We start from the raw sequence: 16,903 nt of genomic DNA on the forward strand, positions 1-16,903 counted from the left end.
TAGATTTTTCTCTTCTTGCTGGCCAGTGAGCTCCAGTGATGCTCCAGTGAGCTCTAGTGATGCTCCAGTAAGCTCCAGTGATACTCCAGTGAGCTCCAATGATGCTCCAGTGATGCTCCAGTAAGCTCCACTGAGCCCCAGTGAGCCCTAGTGAGCTTCAGTGAGCTCCAGTGAGCTTCAGTGATGCTCCCTTCTCAAGCTCCCCTGCTCTCGGGTTACACGTGCACTTGGCTTTTTACATGAGTGTTGGGGATGGAAGTCAGGCCCTCATGCTTGGTCTATCACATAGATCTTTAAAAGGTATTAACAAAATAAAGAATTTAAAAATTAACTTATAAAAGTATAACATTGTAACATTATAAAAACAAATACTAATACCTTCATAATTTTTAAGTCTAGTATGATTTTCCAATAAATAATGTTGCTTTGTCTTTTCATTAAGGAAACTTTGAAGTTAAGATGTACATATAAAATTCAAAACAGCTAGGAAAAGTTGGCTATGGAGAACTTGTTTTACCAGATATAGGAACATATTATAAAGCCTATATAATTTAAATAGATTAATTTAGTATATAAGTAAATAAGCTCATCAAATGCAAATGACAGGAGTTGATCAAATGTACTACTCTGGGGATGGAGGTTACAGCTCAAATCAGAGGTGGTAGACTGCTTACGAGTGCAATTCAGACATGGAGACCTGTCAGGGGGAAGAAGTCAGGGTTGGTGTGTGTCTTAGTTAAGGCTGTACTGCTGTGAACAGACACCATGACCAAGGCAAGTCTTACAAGAAACAACATTTAATTGGAGCTGGCTTACAGGTTCAGAGGTTCACTACGTTATCATCAAGGTGAGAGCATGGAAGCTTCTAGGCTGTCATGGTGCAGGCAGAGCTGAGAGTTCTACACCTTCATCCAAAGGCTGCTAGTGGAAGACTGACTTCCAGGCATCTAGGGTGAGAGTATTAAGCCCATCCATACCAACAGTGACACACCTACTCCAACCAGGTCACACCTATCCCAACAAGGCCACACCTCCAAATGGTGCCACTCCCTGGTATAAGAATATACAAACCATCACAGTGTCCGTGCTGCATCCATGCTAAGCGGGTTATCAGGTGTTTATAAATAAAATTATTAAAGTCCCAAAAGGAAATGTATGAGACTGACTTACTGACCTTGGAGTGGGAAAGGAATGTCTAGTTCATGCTTAAACACAGAAACCATCAAAGATCAGCAAATTTAGCCACGTTTTTACATAAAAACCAAAAACAAAGAGAGAAAGATGTATTTTGAGTTTTAGTGCTGACAGAGGCTGTTGAACAGAGAAAAATAATAAATAGAAAAGGGCAAAAGAAGCAGTTCACGTCTTCCTTTCTGTTTCACTGAAACGAGTCTAAAAGCAAAGGGGAAGAAGCAGAAGGCTCTCTAACGTCCTTAAGATACGATTCTCATTAAAGGGGCTGCAAAAAGATTCAGAAATTAATCATGGTGGCTGCGTTTGGAAGAACACTCACCTTTCGGGGGGGAATAGTTGAGATTTGTCTCAGTTTCTTTGTGTCATGCCTGCTAATTTAATAATGTTACTATTTACTCATTTCTGATAAACTTTTATGCCTACCTATTTTACTTTTGGGTTTTTATACAGTAAAATATCTCATTTTATAAATTACTGAGATTATAAATTACCACATCTTAACCAAATATTGTATGCATGATGGGCAGATTTTTTTCATCTAATAAGATTTGTAGTTATAATTTAATTAAGTTGTATAAGAAGAGATTGATATAAAGTAAAGCCAAGGTTTTTTGAAGTAAATTCATTTTATAAAACAAAATGCTTTTCTGTAGTGTTCTAGTTTCTGGTTTTGCTGATGTAATCTTTTCTCCCTTCTGACTCAGCAAGCTAGATAAACAGTGTATATTCATTGAGTGCTTATAATTTTAGTAAAGGAAAAAAATGGTGTATTTCTTTGTCATTCTGGCAAAGTAGTAGGGACATACATGCCATACATGTATGTGTGACTATGTGTATAACATTGCTAGAACCTCAATTGATGAAGAAGGGCTTGCGAGCTTATGTAAGAGAAAGGGGTACAGAGCTAGAAAGCTGGCTCAGTTGGTAAGCCCCAGCACTACATAAGAAGCCTGGCGGGATGACTGAGTCCTTTGCACATCTCATGCTGAGCAGTTAGAGGCAGTTCTTTGAGAGACCCTACCTCAAAATCTAAGCTGTGCCGGGCGTGGTGGCACATGCCTGTAATCCCAGCACTTGGGAGGCAGAGGCAGGCGGATTTCTGAGTTCGAGGCCAGCCTGGTCTACAAAGTGAGTTCCAGGACAGCCAAGGGTACACAGAGAAACCCTGTCTGGAAAAACCAAAACAAACAAACAAACAAAAAAATCTAAGCTGTAGAATGACTAAGGGGACACCTGGAGTCAACCTCCCCACAGGCACCTGCATGCACACCCACATGTGCACACCCACCCAAATGCACGTGCACTCCACATGAAGAAAACAAAGAGGTAGGAAACCAGCATGGGAGAAGGGCACACATACAGCATAAATTTAACAATCTTGGATTTGGCTAGGGAGTTAGCTTAGACAGTAAAATGCCTACCATGTTAGCAGGAAGGTCTGAGTCTGGATCCCCGGAATCGATGTGGAAAGCCTAGGGTTGCAGTCCACTCTCACCTTCAGAGCCCTAAAGCTCATTGACCAGCGAGCCTAGCCAAGTTGGTCAGTTTCAGACTTACCAAGACATGCTGTCTCAAGAAAAAAAAAATTAAAGGAAGAAAACAGGAAAGAAAAGACACCTGACATTAGTCTCCAATTAGATGTACCATATACCTCTGTTCATGTGTTATCCACATGCGCAGAGCCGCATTAACAAGAGTAGCACACACACACACACACAAACTTGCAGTTTAGATGAATAATATTAAACTCATGCTGTTGTGCAAAGTTTTAATACTGGCATCTTCATACAAAGAGATGTATTGCTACTGTTAGCTTACATCCAGTTTGGGCAGGCTATCGAGTGAAAGTTTTCATGTCTTTATTTCCTATCTTGCTAGAGTTTTCTAGGCTTGGGTTTTAACGTTAGGGGAAATAAGTTAAGTTGTATTTTGCATCTGGCTTGTGAGTGAGTAAAAAAGAAACAGTAAGTCATGAAGCTTTTCTGAGCCTCTGATGCGAAATGAAGTTAACATTGTTAGCCTTGGGGCGCTCCTGGGGAAGAAAACATACAGTGGTCCCTGGCTCTGCTTATGTTTATTGGTGACTCCAAATTCTGGGCTAGGCTTGCTTCCTCCACACTCCCTCAGCCGTGTGTAGGCCACCGTGAACACTCACACCTGCCGGTGGCTGTCTGACAGTCTCTGAGGCTACTTTCTGCTTCTTGTTCATCTCTACCCACATAGCGCACTGCCAAGAATGTTTAGAGCAGTGAAATAATTTGGACACTTAAATGTTAATACTCTGAAATGAAATTTCTTTTTAAATGCCAATTTGGCATTATGTGAAATCCATGTGTAGCACCAACACACGCTTCCATTTGGATGAGTTCCAGGAAGACTTGAGGCCCTGTGTCCTGTCAGAAAAACCCACCACTAGATGGGGCTCTTAGTCACTTTAGTAACTGGGGGAAAGAAAAGTGCTTGGATTTTCTTTTCGTTTTTCTTTTCACTCCCTTTCTTCGTTATCCTTCCTTCTTCCCTTTCTTTCTCATGCCGCCCTTTGGGCTGGGTATTGCTCTTCCTGCATTATTCCCACGATGCCAGGAGGCTAGTTGTCTTCTGAGACCATGTCACTAGCATATGGCAATATTGTAATTTGAACTTGATACTTTAACCTGGATCTATTACATTCTCCATGATGTAAAATAAAATAAATGCATCTGAAATATTTTACACAATCTGTGACACATGGAGTTAATAAACAGTAGCTAATCTTATTTTATATCCAAGGGTCCTCTCTTGAGGTCTTAGCCTGCCCATGCACTCATCATTAAAGCAGTCTGAAGAGTTCATGCAAACACTCTCTTAGACTTGAACTTTCTGACCGCAGTGCCTCTAGGCTCTCCAAGCTCTTCCTTCAAACCACCATCCCTCCTTTCCTTAGGGGTGGTACTAAGTAACTTTCACGCTGCTGGAGGTCTGCTGATGACAGCGCAGTGACATGGTGGCATCATTTCTCTGGCCCCTCGGGACCGGGGTACCTCCACTGTTCTACTTGCCTGCGACTTCCAGGCTGAGAAGTTGAGCCATGTTGTTAACACTTGGGGAGTATAACTCTTGGCTAAGCTCCCTGAAGACTGATTGTTGGTTCTTTGGCCAGGGTCCTTCAGTTTGTGTAGAGAAGAGGTTTTTATTCTCCTGTGTACAGTGGTTTGGGGAAAGATAGGCTGACACCCCTGGTTTTAGTTCTCTGACTCTGATTTACAGCAAGCATAAGGTAAAAGGAGCAGTTTGGTAAGGTTCTACTATGTGTACACACCGATGGAAACATCATCATCGCTACAACCGAGGGGCCTGTTGTATCAGTGAGGCTGAGGCGTAGAGACGCCAAGGGTAATAATGCCAAGTCTCTGCTGTAGACACTACAGCCCATGTTCCAGCTGAGGAAGCGAGCACTGTGTATCATGCAGGAGAGCACCGTGCCTTTGAACCTCCTTGCTCAGTTCTTCAGTAAGAGGGCTGCACATAATGATCCAGATGTGGCTTTCAGCTTCAAAACACTGGCCATTTTCAATCAGTTATACCTTCTCACCATTCAAAAAAATTTAAGACTCACCTGCATTTCTGCTCAAAATGATACTTTGCCCTTAGAATGCATGTTCTCTCCCTCCCAGGAGTACAGGTGTGTGAGAGCTAAAGGATTGCATAGAGTAGGCCTTCACGGTGCTAAAGGGATGTTGTTGTGCAGCTTCGTTCCTGTTTCTCACTCACGGGGAGTGAAGCGCCGCTGGAATGCAGGTTGTGGTAATTAAGAACTCTGTAGTATTCACTGAGCAGTTACAGAAGACATTAAAACCGTGTCTTTTTCCTTTTCCTAGGAAACCAGTGAAATGGAGTAGTATGCACTGGAGCCATACAGAATCTGCAGGAAGACCCTCGGGGGAGTCGGTGAGGCACGACTTTCTGTTTTCTTCACGTGTATTGTATAATTATTTTTCTGACTGTAAGCTCCATAGCCTTGAGCCCACAGGAGGCACTTTCCAGTCTTTTGCATTTTTAAAGCGTATTTAGCTCGTGTAAGTTTTAATCACTGCTGTATCCTTCACTTGTACTAGAGAGCACGGGTTTCATATATTCATAGTGATGCAGGGTCAGGCCCATCTACCTGTGTAGGGAGCTGCCTTGATGCTTCAGATGTTATTGCCAATGTCTAAAATATCGTAGCCCATGATAAATGAAATACACCAGTATTAATATATGGGCGTGATTTGTTTATTGCCGAGTATATAATGTCTTTATGTGATGTTGGAACTGCATTGGAATGTTCTAAGACTTGAAAAATTATTTTCTATAATTCCAGTCTGAGAAAAAAAGAATATTTCAACTCTCCAAGTTCTTCCTTTACATAGCTGTTAAATCCAAGGCAACTGTGTCGAAAACATGAGTGATGATACAGCTTCTGCCGGATCATCTAGCCCACTTGAAAGGTAATTTTTAAGGGTAATTTAATATGCTTTGAAGTGTGCACACTATTAGTGAACACTCAGTTTTGTCTTGAAGCTGCATGGCCTAGGGAAGTAATACTGAGTAGAGTCAGGTACTACATTGCATCCTTGGCACTTTGGCGAGTCCTGGTGAGACGTCTATACCTGTGATAACAACACCCGAGATAATCACCTGTGAAACTCGAGAGACTCTTGGCTCCATTTTCAGGGTTTGAGTGTGCCTTACACTTTCTACTTTGAGCTGTGAGGACACAGCAACATCATGTGTTGACTGGTCTCTTCACTGCATAACGGCCAAGAAGCAACTCTCAGTGTCCCGTTCATAGCCGTCCCCATAGTGATCTGGTGCTCTGGAGCTAGGCCCTGCCTCTTCAGGTACCACCAGTCACCTCTCAGTAGCCAGGCTAGTAGCCAGGCCTTTTAACACAGGTCTTTGAGGGACACCTCCAAACCATAATATATTGTAAATCAATACACAGAGCAAACCCTGCATCCTCTTTAAAATTTCTTCTAGATTGTGCTTCTTTGAAAAATCTGCTGTTTGTTTATTTTTTTAATTTATCTAGGATTAGCTTTTTCTGACTAATTATCCCCAAATGTCTTAACTCAGTAAGACTTACTTTTTCCTATAGTTCTGTGGGTTGACTGAGAAATTCTGGTTGGCAATAGATGTCCTAACAGTGTGTGACACTTCATCTCAGAAGGCCAGGCAGCTGAAGTCACTTTCTACCTCTTCTTTCATCCTTCAGAAGGCTAACCTGGGCCTTGTCAAACAGTAGCAGAATGGCTCCTAGCAGGCAGCATAAATGTTTTATGAATATCTGTCCTCCTCACATTTGACTTTGCTGGTATCCTGTGAACTAAAGTAATCTAATAGGCAAGCCCAAATTCAGGGAGTGAAGATAATGACTGGTGACTTTTAGAAAGACCCCTACCAAGGAGCATGTAGATAGCAACCAGAGAAACTGGTAAGTATTTTGTAAACATATATTAACATAGCTCTTTTGCAAGGTTCAACACGGAAGGTCTCCTCTAATTCTTGTCCTTTCCTGTGCCCTCAGTCTTCCTGTAGATAATCATTGTTATTCTTTGATCTTTTTTAGTTCTCCCTTTTGCCTAAGAAAATGCATATATATGTGCATATACAGAAATATATAGAGATATGTATGTATGTATGTATGTATGATTTCACATTCCAGAATAGCCTAAAATGTGTGTGTGTGTGTGAAAACAACTAGAACAGAGGATAATATAAATATTACAATTTATTAGCATTTTATGTTTATATCTCTTAGCAGAGGTCTCAGTAAACAATGTGGATGCATGTAGCCGAGACTCATTTCTAACTTTATTTAAGTTTTGTTTGACCAGCATGCTCAAAACTATAGCTTGGTGACTTACATACCTGTTGTAGAATTATCCTGAGAGTTCCTTTTTGATGGCATTTCTCTCATGTGCCAGAAATCACAGCTAGAGCAAATGCTTTGTAACAGTAAAATCCTCTCCCTAAATTAAAAGGATAATTTTTGAGATTCACATGGGAGTAAATGTATTTTGCTTTAACTACCTACAAACATGAAGCTGCTTACCTGTATGTTAACACATTTGGTTTTAGAGCCTCTACTGTAACCTTCTAAACAACTAAAACCAAACAAATGTCATGACTTATCTGAACCCCTGAATTCACCAAAGCAGCATTAACCTTACTCCTAAGACATCAGCACTGCTGCTGTTACTGATTGTGTATAGAATTAAAAAAAACTGATAAAAATTTCATTTTACTTCTATGATAGGCTTCAAGGATCCTTGATAGTAGACATTAAACTATTGGGTTATCTAGGTCTGACAATTTCATTTAATAAATAGCTTATAGAAAACTCTATATACAGATCTCTAGTCTAACCTGTTAGTGCTAATATATTTTATCCTAGGGATCCTGCCTTTCGGGTGATTACGGTTACTAAGGAAACGGGTCTAGGTCTGAAGATCCTAGGCGGAATTAACAGGAATGAAGGACCGCTGGTGTATATTCACGAAGTCATTCCTGGAGGTGACTGTTACAAGGTAAACATAACTCCACCTGCCCCACCACACCCCCCAAAAGCCAGTAATGACAAAATCCCACCGATGCCACGATTTGTTTTTTCTTCATCAGTAAATTTTTCATATAAGTTTAACGTCCTCAATGACAGATACAAGGGGACCTTTACCCTCAAGGATGTTTGCCCTAAAAATAAATTCTCCAAGTATGCAGATAACAAGTATGTCTAACTATGTGTATAACTCTAACTAAAGGTTGCATATTACTTAGTTATATGCTGTGGAACTCATCTGTGAAGCAGAGTCCAAAGAAGGTCTCTCTGCAGATATGTTGCCGATGTACCTGCTGAGTTTGGATCAAGTTGGTTACCTGACCTTGAGCTGTTAAATGAAGAGGGGGGGGGAGGAGAAGAAGAGGAGGAGGAGAAGAAAGAGGAGGAGGAGGAAGAAGAGGAGGAAGAGGGGGAGGAGGAGGAGGAGGAGGAAAAAGAAAGAAAGCAAGCAACAAACGAAACTATCTCATTTCTGATTTGCACTAATTCTCCCTGACTTGGGAGTTGGCATTCTTTGTCTGTAAGAGAGACTAGATTCAACATCTGCATAAGAGCAAGATCTAGAATTAAGAGCAGACGTGCCTAGCCTTCATTCCTTCGTCTCATCCTTGGTACAGAAAGTGTATGACAGCACCCGGTTCTTTATCTGCTGGACCAAAGTTTAAACAAAACTCCATAGCGCCAATAGACTATGCTATTGGCATTATCATTTCTTTGCAGTTTTATTTCTATCAGCCTAGCTATCATGATAAAGGACCTTACAAGCTTATTCTTATCATTCTTCCTTGAGGGTGGTTGTTAAATAAATAGTCCCACTTTAACCCTTCTCCCACTGCAGACACTTGAAAAAATTTTTGTCTTTTCAGTTGGGTTTTTATTTCCTCCCTATGGAAAAAAAAAAGTGAGTTTCACCAAAATCATTATAATGACTGAGCTGTTTCAGGTTTGTTCATCTCACAAGGCTTCTGTGTCAGCTTGACACAAACACTATAATAATCTGAGAGGAGAAAAATGCAATTGAGAAATTGTCTCTGTAAGAGCAAGCTGTAGGAAAGCTAAGGTATCTCCTTTATTACTGTTTGATATAAGAAGGTCCATGTGGGCAGGGACACCCTTGGGCTGGTGATCCCATGTTCAGTAAGAAAGCAAGCTGAGCAAGCTGTAAGGAGCAAGCTAGTTAGAAGCACTCCTGTGGCTTCAGCATCAGCTCCTGCCTCCAGGTCCCTTCTCTGTTTGAGTTCTCGCCACCACTGTCTTCAGTGATGGACACTACCCGCAAGTGTGAACGAGCAAGTCCACTCCTCCCCAAGTTACTTTTGAGTGTTTCTTCACAACAATAGAGACACTGAACATCTCTACAATATACTTTTTAAGTTCTAAGTTATTAATGGTTTAAGGTATACAATGATAGATATATTTTAGCTATTCAAATTAAATTATTAGCTAAAAGACAATTTAATGTTAAAGATAAACAAATTGAAGCCCCTCCCCCAATCCTTTTGGGAAGAAGTGGGAGGTTCACTCTCCCTTCAGTTTTAAGGCTTAGAGATGTGGGCTGGGAGAATGGAAGATGTGGGGCATTTAGTCTAGTCTAAGCTGTTTGCTTGCCTGCTGAGACAGAGACTTTAATGTTTTCATCCTGGCTTACCTGGCACTCATGTGTCACCCACACTGGACTCCAACTCATGTCGATCCTCCTAACTCAGCCTCCAAATGTTCATTATTCAAGGCACAGGTCACCATGCCTTGCTGATTAATATACTTGGGGTAGGGTGCAGGAATAGTTCAAGGTGCCTGAGAAATAATACAGGTTTGCCTTTAAAACAAGGAACAATTTATCCTTTTTATTTCCACAAATATTTAAAATTAGACTAATAAATTGAAAGAAGTAATTTTAAATGGCTTTATCTGCAGTAAACCATAGCAAATTAAGAAACTATGTTCATGATATATATACCTTTTCTTTTTAAAAAAAAATTTTATTAGATATTTTCTTCATTTACATTTCAAATGCTATCCCAAAAGTCTTCTATACCCTCCCCCCGCCCTTCTCTCCTACTCACTCACTCCCACTTCTTGGCCCTGGTGTTCCCCTGTACTGAGGCATATAAAGTTTGCTAGACCAAGGGGCCTCTCTTCCCAGTGATGGCCAACTAGGCCATCTTCTGCTACATATGCAGCTAGAGACACGAGCTCTGGGGGTACTGGTTAGTTCATATTGTTGTTACACCTATAGGGTAGCAGACCCCTTTAGCTCCTTGGGTACTTTCTCTAGCTCCTCCATTGGGGGCCCTGTGTTCCATCCAATAGCTGACTGTGAGCATCCACTTCTGTATTTGCCAGGCACTGGCATAGCCTCACAAGAGATAGCTATATCAGAGTCCTGTCAGCAAAATCTTGCTGGCATATGCAATAGTGTCTGCATTTGGTGGCTTTTATATACCTTTTCTTGTTAGTTGAGGTGTGCAAAATCCATTCTGATGGATTGTTTTCTTCATTCACCACTAGAGAGCAGTGTGGAGTTATTAATGTTCAGGTCATGTGCAAAAGAAGAAAACCAATTAGAAAAAAAGTGTACAAGAATAAGTAATTCTTGGCTCCTTATATTTATTTTAATATTTCTTAAGATGGAATGCTGTGAGTAAACACAGAACAGATGCAATGTTATTGCAACTGGTTTTGATACTAATATGCTCCTAGGGACCTTGATTCTATTTTAAGCTTTCAACCACACTTGGTAGTCAACCACACACAAGATAGATAGATAGATAGATAGATAGATAGATAGATAGATAGATAGACAGATAGATAGATAGATAGATAGATAGATAGACAGACAAGTTGCCCAGGCTGGCAGATGGATCAATTGTTAGTTATTTTCAGAATTTTATGTGTCCTTTAACTTGACTATAATTTATTAAAACTCCTCTCTCTATCTCTCTCTCTCTCTCTCTCTCTCTCTCTCTCTCTCTGTGTGTGTGTGTGTGTGTGTGTGTGTGTGTGTGTGTGTGTGTGTGTGTTTGTACCTGATTGTCTATGTGTTGACTAAATGTGTGTAGTACCTATGGATGCCCGAAGAGGACGTCAGGTTTTCTGTAGCAGAATTCTTGTTAGCTCTTGTAGCCATACACTTGAGAACAGCTGCACCAGGTTCTGAATAAGGAGAGGTGAGAATCTGAAAGCCCTTTCTACCCCATGAGCTAGTCTGGCAGTCTAGAGTCCTCACAGAGCATCTTAAGCCTCTTGTTAACCTCAGCACTCCCTTGATCATCTTACCTCTCTAACTTCCTGGTACAAATCTCCACTTAGTTCTCCTAGAGGGATCCTAGGTGCAGCATTTCTGAGGCACAATCTGTGATGCTTAACCTTACACCGTCCTCTCGTTTCTTCCCAAACAACGGCCTCTTTTCAATAGCTGTTCAGAGCTGTTTCTCAATCATTTCCTTCCTCCCATATCATTAAAATATCCCATTTATCTTAGTATATACTGCTGACCTTTTTACTCTCTTTCTCTTAAACCCATTAATCAGTCAGGCAGCATGCACATGCACAAGCTTGTGTGTGTGTGTGTGTGTGTGTGTGTGTGTGTGTGTGTGTGTTGTGCGTGTGTGTGTCTGTCTGATGTAAGCACATGTGTGTATATTTGCTGGTACAGTTACATGTATGTGTACATGAAAATGATGGGGAGGCCAAAGGTTAATGCCAAGCATCTTTATTTGTCACTCTCTACCTTAATTTTTGAGACAAAGTCTCTTACTGCTCTTAGATCTGGCTAATTAAGCTAGTCTGGCTAGAGCCCATTGCCTATCTCTGCCTTCCAGCACTGGAATTGCATATACTTTATTATGTGTGTGATGGGGGTCTATACTAGGGTTCTCCTGCTTGCAGACAGGTGGGTTTTTTTGGCTGAGCTATCTCTCTAGGCTCTATCTTTAGGCTGTCATTGGCTTTTGTTGGAACTCTCAGTAGCTTTATCTGCCTTTAATGCACCTTGCCTATTTCCTCTCCCACAAAACTGCCTTAATATTATTAGTAACCTATATGCCCCTGTGTAGACTGCTTCTGCCTTCCGCTCTTCTTTTCTCTATCTCTACCCTTACAAAGTTGTCTTCCCTCTTTCTGAAAGAGCCATTCCTTCCTTATCTTGGTCTAGGTATATTGTTTCAGGACCAGTGCCTCCTCCTTGTTCTACTGTTCCAGATATCAGTTTATAGAGCAGTTGGCAAAGGACTTGTTTCCTGCCCTCCAGTGCAAGTGCAGATAAGGCCAGGTTTTGTTTTTCCTGTATGTGTGGCTAGTTCTTGTTCCAGTGCTTCCTATCGCCTGGCTCAGTGTCTAATGGTGCATCTGTGTCCCTGATCGCTTTAGCTCAGCCTAACCATTGCTCATTATACCTCTTGATGGCAAAGACTCCGATTTCTTCATCGTCATTCCCTTAGTGGGAGTCACTCAGATACTATTAATGAATGGCTTTGCCACGGTCATCCTGTCACAGTTCGTCCACTGTCCACTGCCACCAGCTTCAGACCAAGGTTCGTCTCCTCCTTAGCCCTGTGATTCAGAGCATTGACAACATTTTAAATTGTTTGAATGATTGTTTTTCTCTCATTGCTAGTAACATAAAGAAGAAAGTTTCTGTGTTAATTTGAAGGAACTTTATGTGTATTTCGTATAGTTGATCCTTAAGACATGTTCAAAATACATAGATAAGCTCTCTGTAGAACACGCACATGTAGCTCTGAACGCTGCCTGTTTGCCTGGAAGAGTATATTTCCTCTCAGCCTCTGCCATGGCATCCTCGGCAGCATTCTTCCTCGCCACATAAAGGCATATAATCTCATACAGCTATTTGTCACTTTAGGTTTGATAAATTGAACAATTTATGTCAAGCTTATAAGTAAAGACAAAGGTCCCACTGACATAAGTGCCCACCGTTAGTAATGGTCACAAACTGGGGAGGGCCATATTTCACTTTCCGATTGTAGCTCCTTGGAGCATATGCTAAACACATTGCTGAACTGGGATTAAAGCATTTGGATACACCGGAGGGCAAAGCTTCTGGTAGACAGAGCCCAGTCCCATTGGTGCACACTGAGGGAGCAGTCTCCAAGACAGTTCACTTTACAATGTCACACTCTTCTTTGATGTCATTATTGTTTCCATTATGGTATAGCCATGATGATTTCCCAGAGCTCTGTCCTGGACCTCATTAATTTATTAGTGAGCTACTATATTTTTTGCAGTGTGCAAGGGAAACAACCATGATGCCCTGATCTAGCCAACCATAGGAGTGAGCGAATAGTCTGAGAGTTGGCTGTATTAGTATCAAGATGTCTGGTTTCGAAGAGGGTAGAATTGAGTGCGAGTAAGGGGACAGTAGAAAGTCAGTGCTCTGATACAGGGAAATAACGGATATTTGTTCAGCAAAGATAGCATTTGAGCCTGGCTGTGGGGGTGTGAGGGTTATTCTTGTAGAGAAATGGGGTAGATGCAGAGAAAAGGTGGGTTGCAGTTAGCTTCGAACAGGCTTGGAAAGCTAAGGCATATACCAACCGTTCCCAGCAGTTGGTTCCATCCAAAATTCTCTATTTCCAGAGCAGAAATTAACCTTTTCTTGTAAGGAGCCGATGGTAAAGGTAAGACTGTTTCACCTTACCGCATTCACCACCCTAAATGTGCTTGACATGTGCTCTCTGATTCTTACAGTAAGCTTGTGCTATAAATACCATTGCCAACTTTTTCCCTAAGATAATGAATGGAGTCTTATAGTCATTAAGCAACTTTATTATATCCACACTAATATCAAGGGTTAAAAGAAGCCTACATCTAATTTGTAGATTGGGAAATGACTCCAAAGACTCTCAGAAGAAGTACTTCCTTTCTAAATTATGAGTTAGTTCTGTCTGATAATACAATAATGCTATTTAAAACTTTATAATATAGTCATAATTGCAATGAACAGCAATGGCAGTTTACCACAGGGGAACTTAAGTGGCCAGGAACACATTAGTATTTCAACGTGTACATCACTGTCAAATGAGAGAGTTCAGACTGAAGTGTAACATGTGGACATGCTTGGCATTTTACTTGCTATGTGGTACAACTGCTCTAAAACCTGTGAGGGAGAGGCTGCAGCATTCCCTCAAGTCATATCTGCACACAGATTACATATTAATCCATCTGGGCACAAGTCACTCTTTTAGAATGCAGACTTTTACTAAGGAAAAAAAAGGGCTTTGTTTTCATTCACATGCTCTGACTTTTAAATGCACTTAGAAATTCATAAGGAGCTGGGTGTGGTGGCGCACGCCTTTAATCCCTGCACTCAGGAGGCAGGGGCAGGCGGATTTCTGAGTTCGAGGCCAGTCTGGTCTACAAAATGAGTTCCAGGACAGCCAGGGCTATACAGAGAAGCCCTGTCTTGAAAAACCGGAAAAAAAAAAAAAAAGAGAGAAAAGAAAAGAAAAGAAATTCATATGATCAGCTAATATCTTATTCTAAGAGGCAAAGAAAAACAGGAACCAGTGTAAGTGCATGTTCAAAAGTACAAGTATGTATAAACACTAGAAACCTGGGGCCAGAGGTTTCTCTCCTCCTCTCAATCCTTATGCAAAATGTTCCCTTAACACATACAGGTAACATAAGGTCATGGACACAGTACAGCTTGGGAAGAGAACACAGGAGGTTTCAGGTTAGTCTAAGTAAGCCCTTTTGCCCATCTGGACTTTTTTAGCCTTTTCCTCTATTCTGGCAATGTTTTTCTGTCAGAACCATGAACACAGGAATTAGCTCCAGATGTTTATAGCTTAGTTGCTGGTTCCTGGTGAGAGGCACATGCCCTTCCATCCCATTTTTCTTATTCTTAAAGATCTAGCTAGTATTTGCAGAGCTCACATTCTAAGTCAGAGTTAGCTGAATGCCAACTAACCTCCGTGCTCTTCCCTGTCAGTCCCCTGCCACGAATACTTCTACCCAAATGCAATATAGTTGTCATCTGACCTGTGGCCATCCTTACCAAATGTCCCCTTTCAAGGAAATTTAATTAAATGATACTTTATTTCCAGTAAAAACACCACAAGAAAGGAAAAGTATAGACCAACGGTGGTGGCGCACGCCGTTAATCCCAGCACTGGGGAGGCAGAGGCAAGTGGATTTCTGAGTTCGAGGCCAGCCTGGTTTGCAAAGTGAGTTCCAGGACAGCCAGGGCTACACAGAGAAACCCTGTCTTGAAAAAAAAAATTCTCAACAAAGTGCTAGCAAACAAAATTCAGGAATATATAAAGAAAATCACTCATCTTGACCATTTGGGCTTGTTCATGGAATTACAAAGGGTGGTTAGACATATGTAAATTAATAAATGTAGCACAGCATATAAATAAACATACACAAAATCACAGAATATTACTACTGATGTTGAGAAGGAATTTGATAAAGTTTAACATGCCTTCATGATGAAAGTTCTATAGACATTAGAAATAGACTCAGCATTCCGACTATGTTTTATACAACACACCTAACCAACACTACAGCAGATGGAGACCAACTGAGCATTTCCTCTACAATCAGGAATGAGATGAGGCTGTCCACTCACCTCCATGTTCATATAGTGCTCAAAAACTTACCTCTAGCAATTAGAGAAAGACACAAAAGGGATAAAATAGTAAAGGAAAATTAGTACTGTTCTTATTTGCAGATGACATCATTCTGTATTTAACACCATATAGAATCTCCTAGAAAACTCTTAAGCTCTAATAAACAGTAAACTGAGGACACAAAATATTAAGAAAAATAGCTTTCATATTTACCAGTAATGAACTCCCAGAGGAAGAAATTAGGAAAAATGTTTATATTAGCATATGTGTGTATATATATATATATATATTTATATACACATATACATATATACACACACATATATACATGTGTGTATGTATAGATATATAAACATATGCAATGTCAATCATAATATATGTATATTACATATGTATATCACATATACTATATCAAGCACATACATAGATAGATAGATATGTAATATAGGTATACATGTACAGTAGCTAGGAATTTATCTACATAGAGAAGTTCAAGACTTTTACAGTGAAAATTTCACGGTTTTTGAAAATGGAAATCAAAGACCATAAATGATAAAAAGACCTTTCATTCTCTTGAATTGGAAAAAATTAAGATCATGAATAGCTAGCTATAATGCCAAAATTAATGTATGGATTTCAGTGTGACTCGTCTCAAAATTCTGATGTTATTTCCCAGAACAAAAAAAAAAGCAATTCAAGAATTCATAAACTGTTACTAATAATTATTTTTCATAGTCTAAAGTTTTTAGAGTTAATGTTAACAATGACATTATTTATTTATTTTTAGAATAATACTAGTAATTTTGGGTTTGAGACTTACTTCCCATACTAGTTTTAGAGTATAGATTCTAGCATCGGATTCCATAGATCCCAGGGTAGGACTGAACTTACTGGGTTCACTGTAGTAGTTTTGTCTTTATGTTGAGGAATGTAGAAATTGCTTTCTTTTTTATAGTGTGCTTAACATGTATGGAAGGATATTAGAATACATCTAACTCATGAAATGTAACTGAAAGAACACAGAGCTGTCTAGAATGACAATAAATGAGAACTTCCAGCACTCTTGACACTTTCTGTCTTCTTCCACTTATCACCCTCCATTGTACTGATAATAGACTGTGACCAAAATCAAAGAGGGGGATGAAAGGCTCTGTTTTGCTTACAGTACCAGATGACAGTCTATCACTGATGGAAGTCAGGGCAGGAATCTAGAGGCAAGAATAACTGAGTAGGTCTGCTTGCTGACCCATTTTCTGGGTCATGCATTGGCCCTCTTATGCAGCACAGGACACCTTATAAGGATCTAGCACTACCTACAGTGGACTGGGTGTTAGTACATGAAGTAAGGACCAACACAATTCCTCACAGATATGCCTACAAACAAACCTGATACAGATAATTATTCAATTAAGATTTTGTTAGGTGTTTCTGGGTTGTGTCAGGTTAACAGTTAATTTTAGCTAGCATAGCTGCTCTTCCTGAACACACTCTCTCTAGATTTTTACTTATTTTTCTGTAGCTTTCACAGAAGAGGTATTTT

At 40.3% G+C, this 16,903-nt stretch overlaps 1 protein-coding gene across 4 annotated transcripts in view; it reads left to right on the top strand.

The window, feature by feature from the left end:
- The window catches only part of Stxbp4 (syntaxin binding protein 4), a 159,132-nt gene that overhangs the window by 15,503 nt on the left and 126,726 nt on the right, over positions 1-16,903 (top strand). For 3 of the 4 annotated variants that reach the window (XM_021177757.3, XM_085829670.1, XM_085829669.1), the window contains exons 2-4: positions 5,052-5,121; positions 5,534-5,660; positions 7,610-7,742. In XM_021177757.3, coding sequence (XP_021033416.1) covers positions 5,614-5,660; positions 7,610-7,742 — 180 coding nt within the window. In that variant the 5' untranslated portion in view covers positions 5,052-5,121; positions 5,534-5,613. The remainder of the gene's footprint in view (positions 1-5,051; positions 5,122-5,533; positions 5,661-7,609; positions 7,743-16,903) is intronic. The other variant, XM_029483796.2, reaches the window with a different exon arrangement.

The sequence above is a fragment of the Mus caroli genome, unplaced genomic scaffold (genome assembly GCF_978045245.1).
Source record: "Mus caroli unplaced genomic scaffold, Mus_caroli_1 scaffold_13, whole genome shotgun sequence".
NCBI classification, from domain to species: Eukaryota; Metazoa; Chordata; class Mammalia; order Rodentia; family Muridae; genus Mus; species Mus caroli.